Source organism: Oncorhynchus masou, chromosome 24 (genome assembly GCF_036934945.1).
Source record: "Oncorhynchus masou masou isolate Uvic2021 chromosome 24, UVic_Omas_1.1, whole genome shotgun sequence".
In the NCBI taxonomy this organism is placed as follows: Eukaryota; Metazoa; Chordata; class Actinopteri; order Salmoniformes; family Salmonidae; genus Oncorhynchus; species Oncorhynchus masou.
In genome coordinates, this window is record NC_088235.1 from 63,818,097 (window position 1) to 63,840,762 (window position 22,666).

A 22,666-nucleotide genomic window follows, 5' to 3' on the forward strand; every position below is an offset into this window, starting at 1 on the left:
GGGTCTTCCTTTCATGTGGCAGTCCTCATGAGAGGCAGTTTTATAATAGTGCATGATGGTTTTTGCGACTGCACTTGAATAAACTTTCAAAGTTGTTGAAATTTTCCCCATTGACTGACCTTCATGTCTTAAAGTAATGATGGACTGTTGTTTCTCTTTGCTTATTTGAGCTGTTCTTGCCATAATACGGACTTGGTATTTTACCAAATAGGGCTATCTTCTGCATACCACCCCTACCATGTCAATACACAACTGATTGGCTCAAACGCATTAAGGAAAGACATTCCACAAATTAACTTTTAACAATGCACACCTGTTAATTGAAATGCATTCCAGGTGACTACGTCATGAAGCTGGTTGAGAGAATGCCAAGAGTGTGCAAAGCTATCATCAAGGCAAAGGATGGCTGCTTTGAAGAATCTAAAATATATTTTGATTTGTTTAACACTTCTTTTTTGTTTACTACATAATTCCATGTGTTATTTCATAGTTTTGATGTCTTCAATATGATTCTACGATGTAGAAAATAGTAAAAAATAAAGAGAAACCCTTGAAAATAGTAGGTGTGTCCAAACTTTTGACTGGTACTGTATATATAATGTTTTTTAAAATGATCTTTAACTCGTCATTGTTGAAAAAGGACATGTAACCACTTCACTGTTAGTCTAAACCTGTTATTTACGAAGCATGTGACAAAACATTGGATTGGATTTGAAACACGAACCAATTTGCTGTGATTTATGATTACAATGGATTTATTACGAATAAATGTGATATTTGAGGCTTTCTCTAATTGATCGTACTATGTGTACACACATTATGATTTCCGTTTGTGTGTGTGATATGGAGGTTAGCTACGTGTTTATTTCGACATTATAGAATAATTACTTTTATAAACAATGGCAACACTCAATCAATCAAATGTATTTATAAAGCCCTTCTTACATCAGCTGATGTCACAAAGTGTTATACAGAAACCCAGCCTAAAACCCCAAACAGCAAGCAATGTAGGTGTAGAAGCACGGTGGCTAGGAAATACTCCCTAGAAAGGCCAGAACCTAAGAAGAAGCCTAGAGAGGAACCATGCTATGAGGGGTGGCCAGTCCTCTTCTTGCTGTGCCGGGTGGAGATTATAACAGAACATGGCCAAAATGTTCAAATGTTCATAGATGACCAGCAGGGTCAAATAATAATTATCACAGTGGTTGTAGAGGGTGCAACAGGTCAACACCTCAGGAGTAAATGTCAGTTGGCTTTTCATAGCCAATCATTCAGAGTATCTTTACAGCTCCTTCTGCCTCTAGAGAGTTGAAAACAGCAGGTCTGGGACAAGGTAGCATGTCCAGTGAAAAGGTCAGGGTTTCATAGCCACAGGCAGAACAGTTGAAACTGGAGCAGCAGCACAACCAGGTGGACTGGAGACAGCAAGGAGTCATCAGGCCAAGTAGTCCTGAGGCATGGTCCTAGGGCTCAGATCTTCAGAGAAAAAGAGAGAGAGAAAAAGACATAAAACATAAAAAACTCACTAAATCAACCAATAATGCCATGTTGATCTGAGCCTCGCTGTTAGAAAACCACATAAGTGTCCGACTTCCGGCTGTCACAGATGCACCTCGCCCGACTTTACTCCTCGACTTCCGACTACAGTCACTAGCTAGCTATCTTCTTCTTCTCCGATGTCATGGAGGTCTGCAAACAATCATTTAAGTGTATTTCCCCACCTCCAGTGCTGGAATGTACGATCACTCATGATCTTCACAATTCTGTACTACCATGAAAATAAAATAAAAACCAAATAAATCCCTACTAACTTCTACCACACCCCCCCCCCCCCCCCCCGGCAAAAAAAACCTCCCCAACACCCTACCACATTAAAACTTGATCTACAGTGGGGCAAAAAAAGTATTTAGTCAGCCACCAATTGTGCAAGTTCACCCACTTAAAAAGATGAGAGAGGCCTGTAATTTTCATCATAGGTACACTTCAACTATGACAGACAAAATGAGAAATAAAATCCATCAATCACATTACAGGCCTCTCTCATCTTTTTAAGTGGGAGAACTTGCACAATTGGTGGCTGACTAAATACCTTTTTGCCCCACTGTATGTAGTGCTGAAAAACACAACTTTTCGGACTGTTCAGCATATCAACAACTATTTCAACAGTAACATCTGTTACCACAAACTCTCTTTTGCAGTGTCCACAATAACCTTCAACCTGGCATTTCTGCTTTCCACAACCCAGGTCATATTGATAAACTTACCAATAAAAGCTATGAAATCAACTTTATTCATTATCAAAGTGTCCTTTGACACCATACATTCATGAGTGCAATATTTCATAACAGGCCTTGAAGCCATGCCAGGACCAGTAGAAATACCAGCACCAACATTAGGTCCACTTAGTACAGGAGGAGCAGCCATGGAAGCTCCATCTATCCATGCTGTAGTTCTCATTCCATGCTTTTCCATGCTTTTGGCCTCAATTTCTCTTCCACCCTTAACATTTTCTTTAATTTAACCTATGGACATAGATATTGGGACTCCAGTGATTACTTCCCTGATCTCCTTCACATTCAACTTTTCCATTTTCAGAATCTTCTCTTGCTGAGCCTGGCTACCACAAAATGTGAACAATCTACCAATTCCAATGATCCGAGCTAATTTGACTTCAAAAACTTCTTTCTCTATAGCATTAGTTAGTTGGATAGGGTTAAATGAGGCCTTGTGGTCTCATCGAACACCATCAACACTTTCCACTCCAACACATTATTACTCTTGCTTCCTACCTTGGCCCTCTTTATGCTGTCTTTACGAAATGCTCCACTGCTTTCTGAATCGTGGTCTCTCTTCTTATGTCTTTCCACTACTGACCATTCCGGTCTTTGACCCTTATCCTTCCGCTCCATACCATTAGAACTGACATCCATATTGTTCGCATTCCAGCACAGCTGTTGCTTCAACAACCTTTTCTCAATTTCCTCCATTTCATCTGCACTACCCTCCACCATTTCCGACTCTCCGACGTAACAACCTGCCTCCCAGTCCGCTCCTTCTCCACCAACCTGGGAATGGCCTAGCTCTTAACCAGAAGCCAAATGCAACCTTCCTGTCTGTGTGTCCTGGCAGTCCAAGGAGGAACCATTGTGAGCCTCTCTTCCAACAACAAACACTAGGTGGCGACAAAGCAACCCAGCTAGCGAGTACTAGCTAATGTATACTTGCTAGCTAGCTAGCTGCAACAGTGGTTAACATTAAACCCTGGATCAGTGTACCGACTGGTATGTGAGTAGTGCAGTTATGCCATGGAACAAAGCTACAAACTCAGGCTATACATGTGACCAACACACGTCTAAAGGTTGCGCAACCATACCATATGAGAAGCAAAAATACAATCTGAGATGCACACGCATTGAGGTTTGCAGGCCAGGCGATTGCCTATTATATTGACAAGATAGTAAAGTGACCGCTCTAACGATGGAAACACATGTACTCAAAGATGGAAGGCAGGCGGGAGGAGGCTATATCAGAGGGACCATTCTAGCCAATGAGAGGGCAGATAAGTGTGTGAACAACAGGCCATAGAGATGTTTTTATTTTTTCTATTTCACCTTTATTTAACCAGGTAGGCCAGTTGAGAACAAGTTCTCATTTACAACTGTGATGTGACCAAGATAAAGCAAAGCAGTGTGACACAAACAACAACACAGAGTTACACAAGGAATAAACAAATGTACAGTGGGGAGAACAAGTATTTGATACACTGCCGATTTTGCAGGTTTTCCTACTTACAAAGCATGTAGAGGGCTGTAATTTTTATCATAGGTACACTTCAACTGTGAGAGACGGAATCTAAAACAAAAATCCAGAAATTCACATTGTATGATTTTTAAGTAATTATTTTGCATTTTATTGCATAGCATAAGTATTTGATCACCTACCAACCAGTAAGAATTCCGGCTCTCACAGACCTGTTAGTTTTTCTTTAAGAAGCCCGTCTGTTCTCCACTCGTTACCTGTATTAACTGCACCTGTTTGAACTCGTTACCTGTATAAAAGATACCTGTCCACACACTCAATCAAACAGACTCCAACCTCTCCACAAAGGCCAAGACCAGAAGGCTGTGTAAGGACATTAGGGATAAAATTGTAGACCTGCACAAGGCTGGAACCACAGTCTCAAAGAAAACCATTAGTAACACACTACGCCGTCATGGATTAAAATCCTGCAGCGCACGCAAGGTCCCCCTGCTCAAGCCAGCGCATGTCCAGACCCGTCTGAAGTTTTCCAATTACCATCTGGATGATCCAGAGGAGGAATGGGAGAAGGTCATGTGGTCTGATGAGACAAAAATAGAGCCTTTTGGTCTAAACTCCACTTGCTGTGTTTGGAGGAAGAAGGATGAGTACAACCCCAAGAACACCATACCAACTGTGAAGCATGGAGGTGGAAACATCATTCTTTGGGGATGCTTTTCTGCAAAGGGGACAGGTCAACTGCACCGTATTGAGGGGAGGATGGATGGGGCCATATATCGCGAGATCTTGGCCAACAACCTCCTTCCATCAGTAAGAGCATTGAATATGGGTCGTGGCTGGGTCTTCCAGCATGACAATGACCCGAAACACACAGCCAGGGCAACTAAGGAGTGGCTCCGTAAGAAGCATCTCAAGGTCCCGGAGTGGCCTAGCCAGTCTCCAGACCTGAACCCAATAGAAAATCTTTGGAGGGAGCTGAAAGTCTGTATAGCCCAGCGACAGCCCCGAAACCTGAAGGATCTGGAGAAGGTCTGTATGGAAGTTTGGGCCAAAATCCCTGCTGCAGTATGTGCAAACCTGTTCAAGAACTACAGGAAACGTATGATCTCTGTAATTGCAAACAAAGGTTTCTGTACCAAATATTAAGTTCTGCTTTTCTGATGTATCAAATACTTATGTCATGCAATAAAATGCAAATTAATTACTTAAAAATCATACAATGTGATTTCCTGGATTTTTGTTTTAGAATCAGTCTCTCACAGTTGAAGTGTACCTTTGATAAAAATGACATACCTCTACATGCTTTGTAAGTAGGAAAACCTGCAAAATCGGCAGTGTATCAAATACTTGTTCTCCCCACTGTATAGTCAATAACACAATAGAAAAAATCTATATAGAGTGTGTGCAAATTAGGTAAGTTTAGGGAGGTAAGGCAATAAATAGGTCGTAGTGGTGAAATCATTCAAATGTAGCAATTAAACCCTGGAGTGATAGATGTGCAAGTAGAGATACTGGGGTGCAATGGAGCAGCAACAAAAAACAATATGGGAATGAGGTAGTTGGATGGGCTATTTACAGATGGGCTATGTACAGTTGCAGTGATCTGTGAGCTGCTCTGACAGCTAATGCTTAAAGTTAGTGAGGGAGATATGAGTCTCCAGCTTCAGTGATTTTTTTTGCCATTAGTTCCAGTCATTGGCAGCAGAGAACTGGAAGGAAAGGCGGCCAAATGAGGAATAGGCTTTGGGGGTGACCAGTGAGATATACCTGCTGGAGCGCGTGCTACGGGTGGGTGCTGCACAGCTGAGATAAGGCGGGGCTTTACCAAGCAAAGACTTATAGATGACCTGGAGCCAGTGGGTTAGGCGACGAATATGAAGCAAGGGCCAGCCAACGAGAGCATACAGGTCACAGTGGTGGGCTTTGGTGACAAAACAGATGGCACTGTGATAGACTGCATCAGAAACATGGCAAACGTTGTTTATAATCAATCCCCAAGGTGTTTTTCTAAAATTTATTCGATAATATATCTGTCGGGACAATTCGTTTTTCAGTAGGAACGATTGGAGTAATGGCTACCTCTGTATTTTACGCGAGAGTCACCCTGGGAGTCATCAGGTGACCACTTACGCAATGTAGCCGCCTACGGCTATTCTTCAACATAAATGTGTAAAACTACGTCACAATGCTGTAGACACCTTGGGGAATACGTAGAAAGTGTAAGCTGGTTGATGGCACATTCACAGCTCAATAGGGACTCATTGGAACGCAGCACTTTCAAAATTTGGGGCACTTCCGGATTGGATTTTTCTCAGGCTTTCGCCTGCAACATCAGTTCTGTTATACTTACAGACAATATCTTTACAGTTTTGGAAACGTTAGAGTGTTTCATATCCAAAGCTGTCAATTATATGCATATTCTAGCATCTTGTCCTGACGGAATATCCTGTTTAAAACGGGTACGTTTTTTTCCCAAAAATGAAAATACTGCCCCTAGAATCGCAACAGGTTTAACAGTGTCCAAAGAAGGGCCAGAAGTATACAGAATGGTGTCGTCTGCGTAGAGGTGGATCAGAGAATAATCAGCAGCAACAGCGACATCATTGATGTTAACAGAGAAAAGAGTCGGCCCGAGAATTGAACCCTGTGGCACCCCCGTAGAGACTACCAGAGGTCCGGACAACAGGCCCTCCAATTTGACACACTGAACTCTATCTGAGAAGTAGTTGGTGAACCAGGCGAGGCAGTCATTTGAGAAACCAAGGCTGTTGAGTCTGCCGATAAGAATGTGGTGATTGACAGAGTCGAAAGCCTTGGCCAGATCAATGAATACGGCTGCACAGTATTGTCTTTTATCGATGGCAGATATGATATCGTTTAAGACCTTGAGCGTGGCTGAGGTGCACCCATGACCAGCTCGGAAACCAGATTGCATAGCAAGGTATGCTGGGATTCGAAATGGTTGGTGATCTGTTTGTTAACTTGGTTTTCGAAGACCATAGAAATACAGGGTAGGATAGATATAGGTCTGTAACAGTTTGGGTCTAGTGTCTCCCCCTTTGAAGAGGAAGATGACCGCGGCAGCTTTCCAATCTTTGGGGATTTCAGACAATACAAAAGAGAGGTTGAACTGGCTAGTAATAGGGGTTGCAACAATTGTGGCAGATAATTTTAGAAAGAGGGTCCAGATTGTCTAGGCCAGCTAATTTGTAGGGGTCCAGATTTTGCAACTCTTTCAGAACATCAGATAGAGGACTCATCTTTGTATCTGTGCCATTATAGCATCTGTGACAGCATTGAGGCTATCTCGATTTAAAAATAGTCCATTTTATTATTCTTGAATTGGCTGATTGCTCCCAACTCATAGGAATCCCCACCCAGTTGACTATTTTAAAATAGTGGAAGCCCTCAAAGGCAATGTCTATGCTAAAATGTGTTTTATAAACTGGGTGGGTCGAGCCCTGAATGCTGATTGTCAGACAGCCATGTACCATGGGTATGACAAAACATTTCCTTTCACTGCTCTAATTACATTGGTAACCAGTTTATAATAGCAATAAGGCACCTCAGGGGTTTGTGATATATGGCCAATATATCACGGCTAGGGGCTGTGTCCAGGCACCCCGCATTGCGTTGTGCATAAGAACAGCCGTCAGCCATTGTATATTGGCCATGTACCACGCCTCCTCTGGCCTTATTGCTTAAGGGTGCATTCGTAAATTCCCTCTGGCTATCTACTCCGATTTCTGAGCACTCTAATCTGAGTGTGCCAGAGCGCAGAATAACTGATGAGTTGAACATGGCTGGTGTCAGTAAACATCGGCAAAGAGGCATAATTAAATGGTTGCCGGCAGCAGTTACAGTCACCAACACTCTGGATGACATGAAAACAGCCTAACCAGCTCTGCTAGGGCAAGTAAAATGGTCAGAGTGAGGTGCTCTCTCATTTATGTCTGGATGTAGCTAACAAGCTAGCTAACTTTAGCCAGTTAGCTTGGGTGCTTGACTGCAGTTGTGATGTCAGAACACTCGGACCAACGCTTCTCCTCAGCCAGAGCGTCCAGTGTCCACTCTGAACGCTCAGAGCAAAAACGCTCTGAATTTACAAACGGACAATCTGATAATTATCTGAAATTACGCCTTCTGGCACACCACATTGAAATATCTTTGACGAGTCCTCTATCTGTTGCTATGACAACAGGCTATAAAGTCGTTTTTTTCTCCAAAGTTGCCAAAATGCCTCGTGCGTCCACTTATATCAGTGCATTCGTAACAACCCAACCATTACCGTACTTATATTCGAACAAATAAACCTCACGTAGCAATATATTTTATTGTTGACCAAATTCGACACTCATTTACCTCCATACAACATTTCGTCACTTCGTGGGCGGAGTAAAACCTCTCGCTTCTCCTCTTCCTATGGACGGAAAGCATTTTTTTGTACCAGCTGGGCCTGTGAATGGGATATAACCACTTTTCCATGGTGCAAAAAAAGTTATTCACTATTTTTCCAGCTACAACTGTTTGTTACGGATCTGTGGTAAGTCGAGATCTGTCTAACACGCCCGTTAAATTGGTAAATTAGCTAGCTAAGCCAACTAGCTAGCTACCTAGAAGATACCGACCCTACCGCGCTTGTTTACGACGTGCACTGGGTCGGAACGCAATCATGGTTACATTACGACACCGTGGATCCGACGCGTACCTCAATGCAGGGATGGGAAATGCCACTGTATTCCAAATGTTATCTTTATCCACACTGCTCCATCGAGAAGATTGAAATACTGCTAGCCACTATGTGAACAGAATAAGCAGTTGTTTTTTGATAAAGCTGTCCATTTGCCTAGCCTGGTCGCCTGCAAAATGTACCCCCTAAATTTACAGTTCATCTTGTTTCAGTCGCGCTGCACCTCGATATCCAGCCAGGTCTTACGAAAATATGGGGGGTGGTGGTGGTATCCCATTATCACCTTGGCTCACAGCAAAAACGTTAACTTTTTCAAACACAATTTTCTTGTTCTGTGCTGTTTTGGAAATTGCATTGCCCAATACAGACAGAAGCATGTCTGTTCCATGAAATATATAATCAAGTATTTTATTTTCACCACATGATTGTTGATGACACTCCGATGTTCCGATGAAGGGAATTAAATAGTCTAATAATGCGCTCAACGCAGACAGCGGTGTGTAGGCTACTGTAGCTGCTGGCAAAGTAATTCAAAGCCTATACTTTGTCACTCAGAATGTAACCTTCCAGTGCTACTGGAATGTAATATTACTAAAACAAAATCAGACAACCCCATAGTAAAATAGTTGACATATTTACCTAGTCGGCTTGTGTGTGCTATAAGAGATAAATATTCTTCTTGAGACGCATTTAATGCTAGAGCCAAAGGAAAGAAACGTGTTCAAGCAGTCAATGCACAACTATTCTTAATGCAAACAGCAGGCGAACACGTTTGAAAGAACTTTTGGCCTTTGTTTTTTTGTTGTTTTTTTTTAAAGAGGAGGATCCCAGTTTTACATTGCTACCACGTTCAATTGTGGCATTCAAGAATGGTTTACGGTGGCAGCGGACTCTATGTTGCATTCCACCCAGAGAGGAAGTCTGTTTTGTGTAGTGTATATCCACTGGGGGCTTGGGGAGCCAAAGTAGTTTACCATTCAAGAGGGGCTGAGGCACTCTTTGACTCCAGCTAGCAAAGGCGTTTGAACTTCCGGATCTGGTATTATATGCCTGTTTACAAACGCTAGTTGCATGCCAGGCTAGTCTGGTGTTCTATGCTTGATGACACTACCTTTTAGCCATAGAAGCAAACATGTCTCTAATTTGAATTGCATTTAAGACGAGAAGGGGGGGGGGGGTGGCATGGCAAGTAAATCCACTGAACACTTGGAGGGGATGAGTACATTTCTCTTGTCCAACCTCTGCGACGCAGTGACGCTGAAAGACATTTTCAATACTTTCGGGTGTCGGTTGCCAGATTTGACGACTTGCTTCAGCAGCTTGCCCCATACATCTCACACGAGAGAACTCACAGCTTGTGCTGCAGAGAGGCTGTCTGTGACTCTAGCGAGTGGCAGAACACAGAAAAGTATTGCAGAGAGTTAAAATGTATAAGTTAGGAATCTCAACAGTTTGCGTCATCGTCATGGACGTGTGCCACGCTATATGGCATGTCCTGAAGGTAGATTTAGTTGCTTATCCCTCTATGGCACAATGGGCAGAAATCGCCAGAGATTCGGGGGGTTGCTGGAATTATCCGTTTTGTGCATGAGCTGTTGACAGAACATGTTCAGATCCGAGATCCGGCAAGTTCGGGCAGCAATTACGACAACTAAAAGGGATTTTTATCAATGGTCCTGATGGCAGTCTGCGATGCAAGGTACCGACCATATCCAGGTAAGATGCTCTAAATACATGCGACTATATACATATTATGTGAAAATTATACCAATATAAACATTGTAATGCTATGCCTCACATAAAAGTGATCTGGCATCCCAATAAGAGGATGGGTCCTATGTCCAAAGTATAGGCTACACAGTTATGACAGTACCCATTTAATAACTTTCATGGTCCTTTTCAATACTAATGGTAACTCTTTTATTCAAAGGTTCTTCTGGCCTTGATGATGCCAAGGAGATCTACAACTACTGCCGCTCAAGAGCCAGAAGACGCAATAGACATGTGCAACAACACAAAGGACTACATCCTCACACTAGCTGGTCAAGTGTCTTTCCAGGATGCTGCTTTCACACATGGCACCCTACAGTAAATGTTGGAGTGTGGTTTGGAAAACATGTCCACACGTACAGTACCAGTCAAAAGTTTGGACACACTTACTTATTCAAGGGTTTTTCTTTATTTTTACTATTTTCTACATTGTAGAATAATAGTGAAGACATCAAAACTATGAAATAACACATGGAATCATGAAGTAACCAAAATATATTTTATATTCTTCAAAGTAGCCATCCTTTGGTTTGATGACAGCTTTGTACACTCTTGGCATTCTTTCAACCAGCTTCACCTGCAATGCTTTTCTAACAGTCTTGAAGGAGTTCCCACATACGCTGAGCACTTGTTGGCTGCTTTTCCTTCACTCTGCGGTCCAACTCATCCCAAACCATCTCAATTGGTTTGTGGTCGGGGGATTGTGGAGGCCAGGTCATCTGATGCAGCACTCCATCACTCTCCTTGGTCATATAGCCCTTACACAGCCTGGAGGTCTGTTGGGTCATTGTCCTGTTGAAAAACAAATGATAGTCCCACTAAGCGCACCAGATGGGATGCTGTATCGCCGGGATGGTGTATCGCTGCAGAATGCTGGTTAAATGTGCCTTTTAATTCTAAATAAATCACAGACTGTTTCACCAGCAAAGCACCATCACACCTCCTCCTCCATGCTTCACTGTGGGAACCACACATGCGGAGATCATATGTTCACCTGCTCTGTGTCTCAGAAAGACACTGTGGTTGGAACCAAAAATCTCACATTTGGACTCATCAGACCAAACGACAGATTTCCACCGGTGTAATGTCCATTGCTTGTGTTTCCTGGCCCAAGCAAGTCTCTTCTTATTATTGGTGTCCTTTTAGTAGTGGTTTCTTTGCAGCAATTTCACCATGAAGGCCTGATTTACAGTCTCCTCTGAACAGTTGATGATGAGTTGTGTATGTTACTTGAACCCTGTGAAGCATTTATTTGGGCTGCAATCTGGGGTGCAGTTAACTCTAATGAACTTATCCTCAGCTGCAGAGGTAACTCTGACTCTTCCTTTCCTGTGGCAGTCCTCGTGAGAGCCAGTTTCATCATAGCGCTTGATAGTTTTTGTGACTGTACTTGACAAAACTTTAAAAGTTCTTGAAATTTTCCACATTAACTGACCTTCAAGTCTTGAAGTAATGATGGACTGTTTGCTTATTTGAGCTGTTCTTGCCATAATATAGACTTGGTCTTTTACTAAATAGGGTTGTCTTCTGTATACCACCCCTTTGTGACAGCACTGATTGGCTCAAATGCATTAAGTTCCACAAATTAACTTAACAAGGCACACCTGTTAATTAAAATGTGTGCCGGGTGACTACCTCATGAAGCTGGTTAAGAGAATGCCAAGAAAGGTTTTCATATTTTTTGGGAGACAAGACCCTCAAGACATTTACCTTAACTTGGGTTGTGTCGTGGCCTTTCAATGAGATCTTTCCTGCTATGTTAAATGGGTGAGAATGGCTGTCCAGCTGTAGACAGTAAGGCTAGACCCCCAAGCCCTCATCTACATAGCTCATGTACAAAGCAGTACAATTTTACTGAGTGACTGATTCAAAAGCAAGTACAAATAACCAGACAAATACTTTTTTAGATATTTATTTACTATCACCAGAGAAAAATAGTGCAATGTAATACACTGGGGGTGTATTACATTGTGTGAATAAGAAAAATAAAGCACGCAACAGTTTTTGTAGTGAGACAAATGAGAGATGTTGACCAGCAGTAATAGACACCATCCATGGTACTATGACATTGTAGATGGCCTTTGCTGGACTCCGCTGCTGTTTCTGTAACTCCTGCTACTGTTTCTTTGTCATCCATCCGCTGCTTAATGTCAGTGTCCTAAGGATGCTCAGCTGCAGTGGCAATTTTGGCATGTAAATCTTGGTGGGGCAAATGCTCTAAAACATTTTTTTTTAGATGCATGCCATTAAAGCCACAACACAAAAAAATACATTAATTGCACAATAACTGTGACAAACGGTGCCCGCAAACTGTTAGGGCCTACATAAAGCAGAGCCTTTTCTGGCAGCAAAACAATTCATTCAGACTCATTTACTGCCTTGAAAAAAACATAGCTGATATGGCTCACTTGCCTAAGCAAATGTGTTTTTTACTGAAAATTGAGATGTACAAACTATGGCATAAGGGAACAACAAGCGGATGAGGCAATCTGTAATTTCGATTTTAAGACATTAATGAGCACGCTAGGACGGACTTAGTCAATATAACTATTTGTTTAGCACTTTGGAAATGTACAGCGACAGAATTCAGAACATGGGCTGTTCTTACAGTATTCTCCCTGTACACAAAGTCAGAACCGCAGGATTAATAAAGGAGGCATATAAGCAGACAATGAAAGCTCTTACAATATTCAATCATTTGTCATCAAAGTCTGGTATTCTCTGGATTGATGGTGCTTTCAAGACAACTGGGAACTCTGGGGGGGAGAGGGACATACAAACAAGGTCAAATCATGTCTGTGATCTTCAGATTGGAGGTCCAGAAAGAAGCTCAAGTTGGATGAACGTTTTCCCCCGAGTTCCCAGTTGTCTTGAACTCACTGAAATCTGAGATATCCGAGTTTCCAGTTGTTTTGAACGCGGCAGAAGTCATGCTGGATTGACTGCATGGCTAATATATTCAACATTTTCTGGCCCATGGTGTGTTGCGAGTGAATGTTTATCGTTGGAAAATGGAACCTTAAACCCAGACTTGGACCACACACCCTCTCCACTGAATAGCAGGCTAGTGATTGCTTTGCAAAGCCTGCAGTTAGCCACTGATTCCTTTCGAATCACTCATTGTTGAATTAGCGATTACCAACTTGTTGTGTAATGGTTATGGCTGATGAGCACCGATTTGAAGTTTTATCCATAATTTCACTCCATATGACAAGGATTGAAAAGGATTTGCAGGTAGATTGTTGACTTGATTGAGGATGATGACTGCTTGTCTAGCTTGCTAAGATTTTGAAAATATGTTGACAGTCCATTCAAAGCTACGGTAGATATGTGATTTGGCGTCATTGTATCTTTGGCCAATGACCTTGAGCCTACTTGGATGGGCACTTCTAATGTAAATTTGTGGCAGTAGCCAAGGGGCTTGAATTTTCGAACTCTCCCGGGAAATTTTGTGGGGACGGACGTAGTGTCTCCATGAGTGACAGAACACTGAGCCAATCACGGCACAACTAGAGAACATTGCCAACCCCTACGCTACGTATTTTCTGCTGGCTGTCCCACCATCACAGAAAGCATTGAGCTAGGCTGAAACACCTGCATGTTGGAGCTGCCCTACTCAAGAAATCCAAAAAATAGACGGAAATTGTATGCAGCTTTATTAATAAAAAAAAAAGGTTTTACATTGTTTGCAAACTTGTGACATGTATTAATGCCAAAATAACACAAAAACAATGTATGACGACCTGCCACTGCTCAGCTGTCTTCCTCTTCCGGCCACTGGAGCTGGGTAGGGGAGATTAGGTGGAATTTGATGGAGTTGCAGGGCAGAGAGATCGGGTGCACCTGGATGGTGGGTTGGGTGTTGGTGAGAAGGGCCAGAGAGGTGATGAACCAGTCCAGAGAGATGAGGAATCAAGGGGAAAAGAACCACCTGTAGATGGCTCCTTAGGTCTCAGCTCCATCTCTGGACTGTCCAAAACACCACCCCCCTCCAACACCTACAAGCAGATGGCAAATACAATGCAAGGAATCTCAAAACCTCTCCATGGTCCCCTTTTGAGTTAAAATGTTTACAGTATACCAATTAAACACTGGAGTAAATAGATGTGCAGGTAGAGATACGAGGGTGCAAAGGACCTAGATGAATAAATACGGTATTGGGATAAGGTAGTTGGATGGACTATTTACAGGTGGGCTATGTACAGGTGCAGTTATCTGTGAGCTGCTCTGACAGCTGGTGTTTTAAAGCTAGTGAGGTATGAGATATGAGTCTCCAGCTTCATTGATAAAAACAATTGCTGTTCGTTCCAGTCATTGGCAGCAGAGAACTGGAAGAAAAGGTGGTCAAAGGAGGAATCTGCTTTGGGGGTGACCAGTGAAGATTTACATGCTGGTCGCATGCTAATGGTGGGTGCTGCTATGGTGACCAGTGAGCTGAGATAAGGCGGGGCTTTACCTAGCAAAGACTTATAGATAACCTGGAGCCAGTGGGTTTGGCGACGAGTATGAAGCGAGGGCCAGCCAACGAGAGCATACAGGTCGCAGTGGTGGGTGGCATATGGGGCTTTGGTGACAAAACGGATGGCACTTTGATCGACTGCATCCAATTCGCTGAGTAGAGTGTTGGATGCTATTTTGTAGATGACATCGCCAAAGTCGAGGATCGGTAGGATGGTCAGTTTTACGATGGTATATTTGGCAGCATGAATGAAGGATGCTTGTTGCGAAATAGGAAGCCGATTCTAGATTTAATTTTGGATTGGAGATGCTTAATGTGAGTCTGGAAGGAGAGTTTACAATCTAGCTAGACATCTAGGTATTTATAGTTGTCCACATGTTCTAAGTCAGAACCGTCCAGAGTAGTAATGCTGGACGGCCGGGCAGGTGCGGGCAGCGATCGGTTGAAGAGCATGTATTTAGTTTTACTTCCATTTAAGAGCAGTTGGATGCCACGGAAGGAGAGTTGTATGGCATTGAAGCTCGTCTGGAGGTTAGTTAACACAGTGTCCAAGGAAGGGCCAGAAGTATACAGAATGGCGTCGTCTGCGTAGATGGTGGATCAGAGAATCACCAGCAGCAAGAGCAACATCATTGATGTATACAGAGAAGAGTTGGCACGATAATTGAACACTGTGACTCCCCCATAGACTGCCAGAGGTCCGGACAACAGGCCCTTCGATTTGACACACTGAACTCTGTCTGAAAAGTAGTTGGTGAACCAGGCGAGGCAGTCATTTGAGAAACCAAGGCTATTGAGTCTGCCGATAAGAATGCGGTGATTGACAGTCGAAAGCCTTGGCCAGGTCGATGAATACGGCTGCACAGTAATGTCTTAGCAATGGCGGTTATGATATCGTTTAGGACCTTGAACGTGGCTGAGGTGCACCCATGACCAGCCCTGAAACCAGATTGCATAGCGGAGAAGGTACGGTGGGATTCGAAATGGTCGGTAATCTGTTTTAACTTGGCTTTCGAAGGGTAGGATAGATATAGGTCTGTAGCAGTTTGGGTCTAGAGTGTCTCCCCTTTGAAGAGGGGGATGATCGTGGCAGCATTCCAATCTTTGGGAATCTCAGACAATACGAAACAGAGGTTTAGCAGGCTAGTAATAAGCAGGCTTGCAACAATTTTGGCAGATAATTTTAGAAAGAGAGGGTCCAGATTGTCTAGCCCGGCTGATTTCTAGGGGTCCAGATTTTGCCGCTCTTTCAGAACATTGGCTATCTGGATTTGGGTGAAGGAGAAATGGGGGAGGCTTGGGCGAGTTGCTGTGTGGGGTGCAGGACAGTTGACCGGGGTAGGGGTAGCCAGGTGGAAAGCATGGCCAGCTGTAGAAAAATGCTTATTGAAATTCTCAATTATAGTGTATTTATCGGTGGTGACAATGTTTCTTAGCCTATGGTGTAGTGGGCAGCTGGGAGGAGGTGCTCTTATTCTCCATGGACTTTACAATGTCCCAGAACTTTTTTGAGTTTGTGCTACAGGATGCAAATTTCTGTTAGGAAAGCTAAGGCTAGCTTTTTCAAACTGCCTGTGTATATTGGTTCCTAATTTCCCTAAAAAGTTGCATATCACAGGGGCTATTCAATGCTTATGCAGTACGCCACAGGATGTTTTTGTGCTTGTCAAGGGCATTCAGGTCTGGAGTGAACCAAGGGCTATATCTGTTCCTGGTTCCACATTTTTTGAACGGGGCATGCTTATTTAAAATGGTGTGGAAGGCACTTTTGACTCAAGACATTTCAGCTTTTAATTTAATTAATAAAAATTTGAAAAACATAATTCCACTTTGACATTGTGGTATTTTGTGTAGGCCAGTGACAAATACAAATCTCAATTTAATAAATTTTAAATTCAGGCTGTAAAGCAACAAAATGTGGAAAAATTCAATGGGTGTGAATACTTTCTGAAAGCACTGTACATTGTAATAGAACGTTTTAAGTTCCTCGGCGTACACATCACGGACAAACTGAAATTGTCCACTCACACAGACAGTGTTGTGAAGAGGGTGCAACAGTGGCTCTTCAACCTCAGGAGGCTGAAGAAATATGGCTTGTCACCTATAACCCTTACAAACTTCTACAGATGCACAATTGAGAGCATCCTGTCGGGCTGCATCACCGCATGGTATGGTAACTGCACCGCCCCAAACCGCATGGCTCTCCAGAGGGTGGTGCGGTCTGCACAACACATTACCGGGGGCAAACTACATGCCCTCCAGGACACCTGATGTCACAGGAAGGCCAAAAAGATCATCAAGGACAACAACCACCTGAACCACTGCCTGTTCACCCCACTACCATCCAGAAAGCGAGGACAGTACAGGTGCATCAAAGCTGGGACCGAGAGACTGAAAAATAGCTTATCTCTCAAGGCCATCACTAACACAGAGATTTAACCCCTATATCTTACCTGTGATGGAATGTTTCCCACACGTATAGCTATGTGTAGCCTAGTTGAACACCAGGTTCCCACAATGTCCCACTCTGCTACGCTGAATAACCTGAAGTCACAGGGCTCTTCTCACAGGTTCTATTTCCCTACCTGGGAGCATTGTGAACCATAGGTCGAGATTTGTACATTGAACAACGCAGCAGCTTTTTGGTATGTTTTGTGATTTCTGTATAAATAAAAATCGATGACAAAGATTGCTCTTTTACAATGTGTGTCAATGGGAAATAATGTTAGTTTTCCCCAATTTTGTTGAGGGGAATTCGGTCTTATGGCGAGTATGTATTTATTTGTGGATGTCAATCATAGATTTCGTATGATATGTTACTACAAATTGCAATTCAAACAATATGTTACAAAGTCCAATTTGTTGTAGCCAACATTAGCTAGGTGGTTTGCTGGCTAATGCTAACCTTAGCTAGGTGGATAATGTTAGCTAGGTTAGGGGTTAAGGTTAGGCATTTGGTTAAAGGGTTAAGGCTCGGGGGAGGGTTAACTAACATGCTAGTAGTTTTAAAGTAGCTGAAAAGTTGTCTGCGATGAGATTTGAACGGGCAACCTTTGGGTTACAAGACATTAGCATTATACACCCACCCTGACCAACCACCCTCTTTCGTTTTTGCCTTAAGTAACATTCTATCTTAATGTAACCAAACATAACATATCATACACATTTTAGTGTCCCAGATTTACTATGTTAAGTCTAGTCTATGAGACCAGGCTGTCAACACAACTTACTGAGGCTCATGGAATTTATAAAATGACTGTCTTCTTTCTCTGTGTGTTATTGTTTGCCTGGCTGCTTCTTGGGTCATGCATTTTTAATGAGTCCTGTCCCTCATTTCTCAAACAGGTTGGAGCACGCCAGGCATGAGTGGTGCACACCTAGGCGAGTGGCAGAGGAGGTCCTTTGACATTTCATCTGGCACCTGCGCACCTGAGCAGACGGCAGACGCCTATCGGGCGCACATCCTCGCCATTCAATATGCATGGGCGAGCTCCCAGCTCTCTCAGGCCGGCACGGCCAGCCTGCTCAGGACTTACTCTGAACGCTATGCCGCAGTGCTGGACTCGGACGACCCTCGCACGGGGCTTAACAACTATGCAGAGAGCGCACTGCACCTGGCCCGCAGTCAGAGGAACCACAGTGACAAATGGGAGTCGTCCCTGACAACTGTGAATGTGCTGGAGCTGCCGTGCGTGCAGAAGATGATTCAGGCTGGGACAGGGGGTGGAAAGTCCCTGGTGGCACCTGCAGATGTTAACGTCACTGTTGGGCAAGAGAACAGAGGCAGCTCCCTGCCTGTTGTTTCCTCCACTGGACTCAGAGCTGCAGAGCCTCCTTTCAAACCCCTGGGACCCACATCATGGCCCAAGGCTGTGGGCAACAGCACTTTCAGCAATTTACAGAGTATTACTGTAGAGAGACCAAGAGGCCCTGAGGGATTCCCCAGCCACCACAATTCCTCTGCTGGCCCCTCAGGAAGTGCTCAGTCTCTGTTTGGCCAGCACGCCTCAGCTCCACCACATCCAAACCCAGGCCCTGAAGCGAACCAATCTGTCTTCTTCAACTCTAACCCCTCCAAGAGGAAGACATTCTATAACTCCTGTGGAGAGAGTGGCAGAGGGGGGGCATCTAGAGGGCAAGACCCACGTGGTGGTGGCACTAACTTCAAAACTGCAAGGGAGCAGTTTATTGTTGATCAGCAGAAAAAGCACTCCAACCAGTCCCAGAGAGCTCAGCAGCCCCCTGGGATGGTGGTTGCCATGGGGAATGCCACGAAGAAGTCACTGGGGGCCAACAGGCCACGGGGGACATTTTCCAAATTTGTTTCCCCAATGCCAAGGCAAGAGGACAAGGAGGGTGGGGTCAGTAGCAACAATGCCCAGGAGACTCAGCCAGTAGACGAGCGTCTGAAAAACTTTGAGCCAAAGATGATCGAGTTGATCATGAGTGAAATTATGGACCACGGGCCGCCCGTAGCCTGGGATGACATTGCTGGCCTGGAGTTTGCCAAAGCCACCATTAAGGAGATTGTTGTGTGGCCTATGCTCCGGCCTGACATCTTCACTGGCCTCCGTGGTCCACCCAAAGGCATCCTCCTATTTGGGCCCCCGGGAACAGGAAAAACTCTGATTGGGAAGTGCATCGCTTGCCAGTCAGGCGCCACCTTCTTCAGCATCAGCGCCTCATCTCTCACCTCAAAGTGGGTGGGGGAGGGAGAGAAAATGGTGAGAGCACTCTTCGCCATTGCCCGCTGCCACCAGCCAGCAGTCATCTTCATCGACGAGATAGACTCTCTTCTGTCCCAGCGTACGGACGGGGAGCACGAGTCATCCCGGCGGATAAAGACTGAGTTCCTGGTTCAGTTGGACGGGGCGGCCACCTCAGCCAACGACCGCATCCTGGTGGTGGGGGCCACCAACCGCCCTCAGGAGATAGACGAGGCGGCTCGGCGCCGCCTTTCCAAACGCCTCTACATCCCCCTTCCTGAGGCAGCCGCAAGACGGCAGATAGTCTCTAACCTCATGGCCTGCGAGAAAAGCCAGCTGGAAGAGGAAGAGCTGGAGAGCGTGGTCACAGGGACGGAGGGCTTTTCTGGGGCCGATATGACAGGTCTGTGCCGGGAGGCAGCGCTGGGCCCCATCCGGAACATCCAGCTCAGTGACATTGCCACCATCACCCCCGACCAGGTGCGGCCCATCCTCCACTGTGACTTCCAGGAGGCCCTGAGGATCGTGAGGCCCAGTGTCTCAGCCAAAGACCTGGAGCTCTATGAGGACTGGAACAATACCTTTGGTTGTGGTCGTTGATCAGGGAAGCAGTATGGACTCACATTACACATATTAGCCTATATTTGCCATTTACTGCTGTTGGGGATATATTTAGTTTATGTTGAGTAAATAAAATTGCGTTTTAGATTTCGCAACAGACTCCACCATAAAATGAGACTATTTTAATAATCTGTCTCAATGTTAACTTGATTTTTCATTTACTAATCCATGGCACAATGTTTATTTCCAAATATAGGCTATTTGTTTTCTACACTGTTGATTCACTAAATAAGATGTTGGTGTAAGTAATATGTTCCTAATAAATTTGCTAAATGTTTTCTATTGCGTTGCACAGCAAACATGTTTCCTTTGTAACACAGAGAGGAAATGTGACAGTGTTTTTCTGAAGACGGATTACGGGAAATATTCTCTATTCACTCCATTAGTTAGCTAGCTAGCTACCTGTTTATCCAAAGCAGATGAAATCAGGCCTACATCAGCTTTCAGTTTCTTGTCATCATCAATGTTTGTTAAATGAGGTCTAGTGTCTCCCTGTCACTTGCATATCTTCATCCCTTACAGTTTACATTCGACCGTGATCTGGCAAAGTTACTCCACCTCAAATTCCATTTGGCGAAAGCAGACCTGCCAACACGCACGCATTTTGCGTACCAACTACGCAATTCTCTGTCCATGTATGCAGGTACGAGATCCGATTTAAAAGTACGCAGAAATGAATAGGGCCTGATTTATTTATTTATTTTTGTAATTTTATTTACATTTTAATAAAAAAAATACATCCACTGAGTAAATCTAACATCCTGATTCTCGAGCTGCAACACACAGATGTGTATGGAGTTTAAGTCAACGGACATGGAGATTAAAACATCATTATTCGATGTAGCTACCCCGTGTCTGCCCCTCCTGTTTGTTATGATGCTGAGTTTGCCGACGTCAACTGTCAGTAAATACAAGCGTTCCTCTGCTTTAGAGACTAAACTTGGGGGCCAAGGCAAGCTGGATCTGAAGACCTTCTATGCAGATGTCAGAAAATAAATGTATTTTGCAGTAGACTACATGTTGCTGAAATTTACATTTGGAGATGTGCTCCTTCAGCATGCAGTGGTCGCTGACATTGCCAAAAGGCAGACTGAAAAGTCCTCATCCCTCAACTTTTTCATGGCATGCTTTCCCTTCATTATTCCTGAGGGAGCCTCTCTTGATCTGGTGGAAGAGGAGTTTAGACTGTTATCAGGCAACAACCTTTGAGCAGGTTCTGGTCAACATGCGCACGGATCAGGCCTAGAGAGAAATCAGCACAATGAAAAGGGAGGGGCAGCCTTGTCTACTCCCACCTTTCAACTGTGATGCTGAAAATATTGGTCATATTCCACAGCAATGCAGACTGCGATCGAATATTCAGTCTCGTTTCCAAGAACAAAACCCAGTACAGAGCCTCCCTCAGTACAGACATGCTGAGTGCCCTCGTTACCGACGGTTTCAACGATTGCCAAAGGAACTGTTTGCCACAGAGAAGTCTACCCGGATGCCCTGCTGCGTAAGGCTAAATCTGCTAGCTACTAGGAAATGATTTCCTGAACATTTGAAGGTCTCCAGAAGATTTGTTCTCACCCACTGTTTCCTATCATAGCCTTTTCGGTTTTATTATGGATAACATGTTTATTTCATACTGATGCTCTTCAAACATTTGTTCTTATCATATCAGTTTTAAAAAAATGTGGATGCGACGTTTGTACATTTTGTACCTGAACAAATAACGTATTATTTGTTTAGTAGAATTAAACATCTCCAAGTTAGTGACTTTGTAAATGGAATGCTGTCAAGAATACTTGATTTGGTACAATTCTATAATTGTGATCAGACCATCAAACAGCATGAGCTTGCCGGGGAAAGAACCCCAATTCAGCGCATGCCATGCAGGTGAGTTGTATCTCCAATTTTTCACGTGCGTCTGGTACTCTAAAAAGTTGGACAGGGTTGGCAGGTCTGCAAAAGGCACATGCATACTCAGACAAACTAGCTCTCGTTCAGGCAAATAAGTGCATTCGGGCTATCCAGAAGGCCAAAGTTAGTTACTTTAAGGCGCAGTTCTCTCTGGATCCAATCCCAAGAAGTTCTGGAAAATAATTACAGACCTTGAGAATAAACCCTCCTCACAGCTGCCCATGTCCCTTAATGTTGATGATGTGGCTGTTACTGACAAGGAGCACATGGCTGAGCTCTTTTAATCACCACTTCATTAATTCAGGATTCCTATTTGACTCAGCCATGCCTCCTTGCCCGTCTAACATCTCATCTCCCATTACAAAGTTTCTCCCTGCAGGCGGTCACTGAGTCCAAGGTGCTAAAGGAGCTCCTTAAACTTGATCCCCAAAAAACATCTGGATCAGATGGTTTAGACACTTTCTTCTTTAAGGTTGCTGCCCCTATCATCACCAAGCCTATCTCTGACCTTTTTTAACCTGTCTTTCCTCTCTGGGGAGGTTCCTATTGCTTGGAAGGCAGCCATGGTGCATCCTTTATTTAAGGGGGAGATCAAGCTGATCCTAACTGTTATAGGCCAATTTCTATTTTGCCCGGTTTATCAAAAGTTTTGGAAAAACATGTCAATAATCAACTGACTGGCTTTCTTCATGTTTAGTATTCTCTCTGGTATGCAATTTGGTTTCAGCTCAGGTTATGGATGTGTCACTGCTTCAT

The 22,666-nt window shown here is 43.9% G+C and overlaps 1 protein-coding gene and 1 long non-coding RNA gene across 5 annotated transcripts; one reads left to right on the plus strand and one right to left on the minus strand.

Annotated features, from left to right (window-relative positions):
- Nucleotides 1-912: 912 nt before the first annotated feature.
- LOC135512462 (uncharacterized) lies at nt 913-9,366 on the minus strand. The gene is made up of 2 exons (XR_010451416.1): nt 9,089-9,366; nt 913-1,476 (listed from the first exon to the last, which is right to left on the minus strand). It is a non-coding gene; the product is annotated as an uncharacterized LOC135512462 (long non-coding RNA).
- On the plus strand, nt 8,145-22,299 carry fignl1 (fidgetin-like 1). Of its 4 annotated transcripts, none has more exons than XM_064934506.1 (3): nt 8,145-8,302; nt 10,380-10,703; nt 18,024-22,299. In XM_064934506.1, the coding sequence occupies exon 3, from the start codon at nt 18,041-18,043 to the stop codon at nt 19,982-19,984; it is 1,944 nt and encodes a 647-aa protein (XP_064790578.1). In that variant the 5' UTR covers nt 8,145-8,302; nt 10,380-10,703; nt 18,024-18,040; the 3' UTR covers nt 19,985-22,299. The 4 variants fall into 4 exon arrangements, with proteins under 4 accessions (XP_064790578.1, XP_064790575.1, XP_064790577.1 ...); XM_064934503.1 differs by having other exon boundaries at nt 10,380-10,491; XM_064934504.1 differs by lacking the exon at nt 8,145-8,302 and adding an exon at nt 9,618-10,165 and having other exon boundaries at nt 10,380-10,491.
- Nucleotides 22,300-22,666: the final 367 nt, after the last annotated feature.

Excerpts from the sequence above, each read along its gene's own strand:
- fignl1 (XM_064934503.1), top strand. The coding sequence starts at position 8,222 with ATGGGATATAACCACTTTTCCATGGTGCAAAAAAAGTTATTCACTATT. Across the intron at positions 8,303-10,379 it reads CTGTTTGTTACGGATCTGTG|GTTCTTCTGGCCTTGATGAT; the intron begins GTAAGTCGAGAT and ends TTTTATTCAAAG. Across the intron at positions 10,492-18,023 it reads CTACATCCTCACACTAGCTG|GTTGGAGCACGCCAGGCATG; the intron begins GTCAAGTGTCTT and ends TTTCTCAAACAG.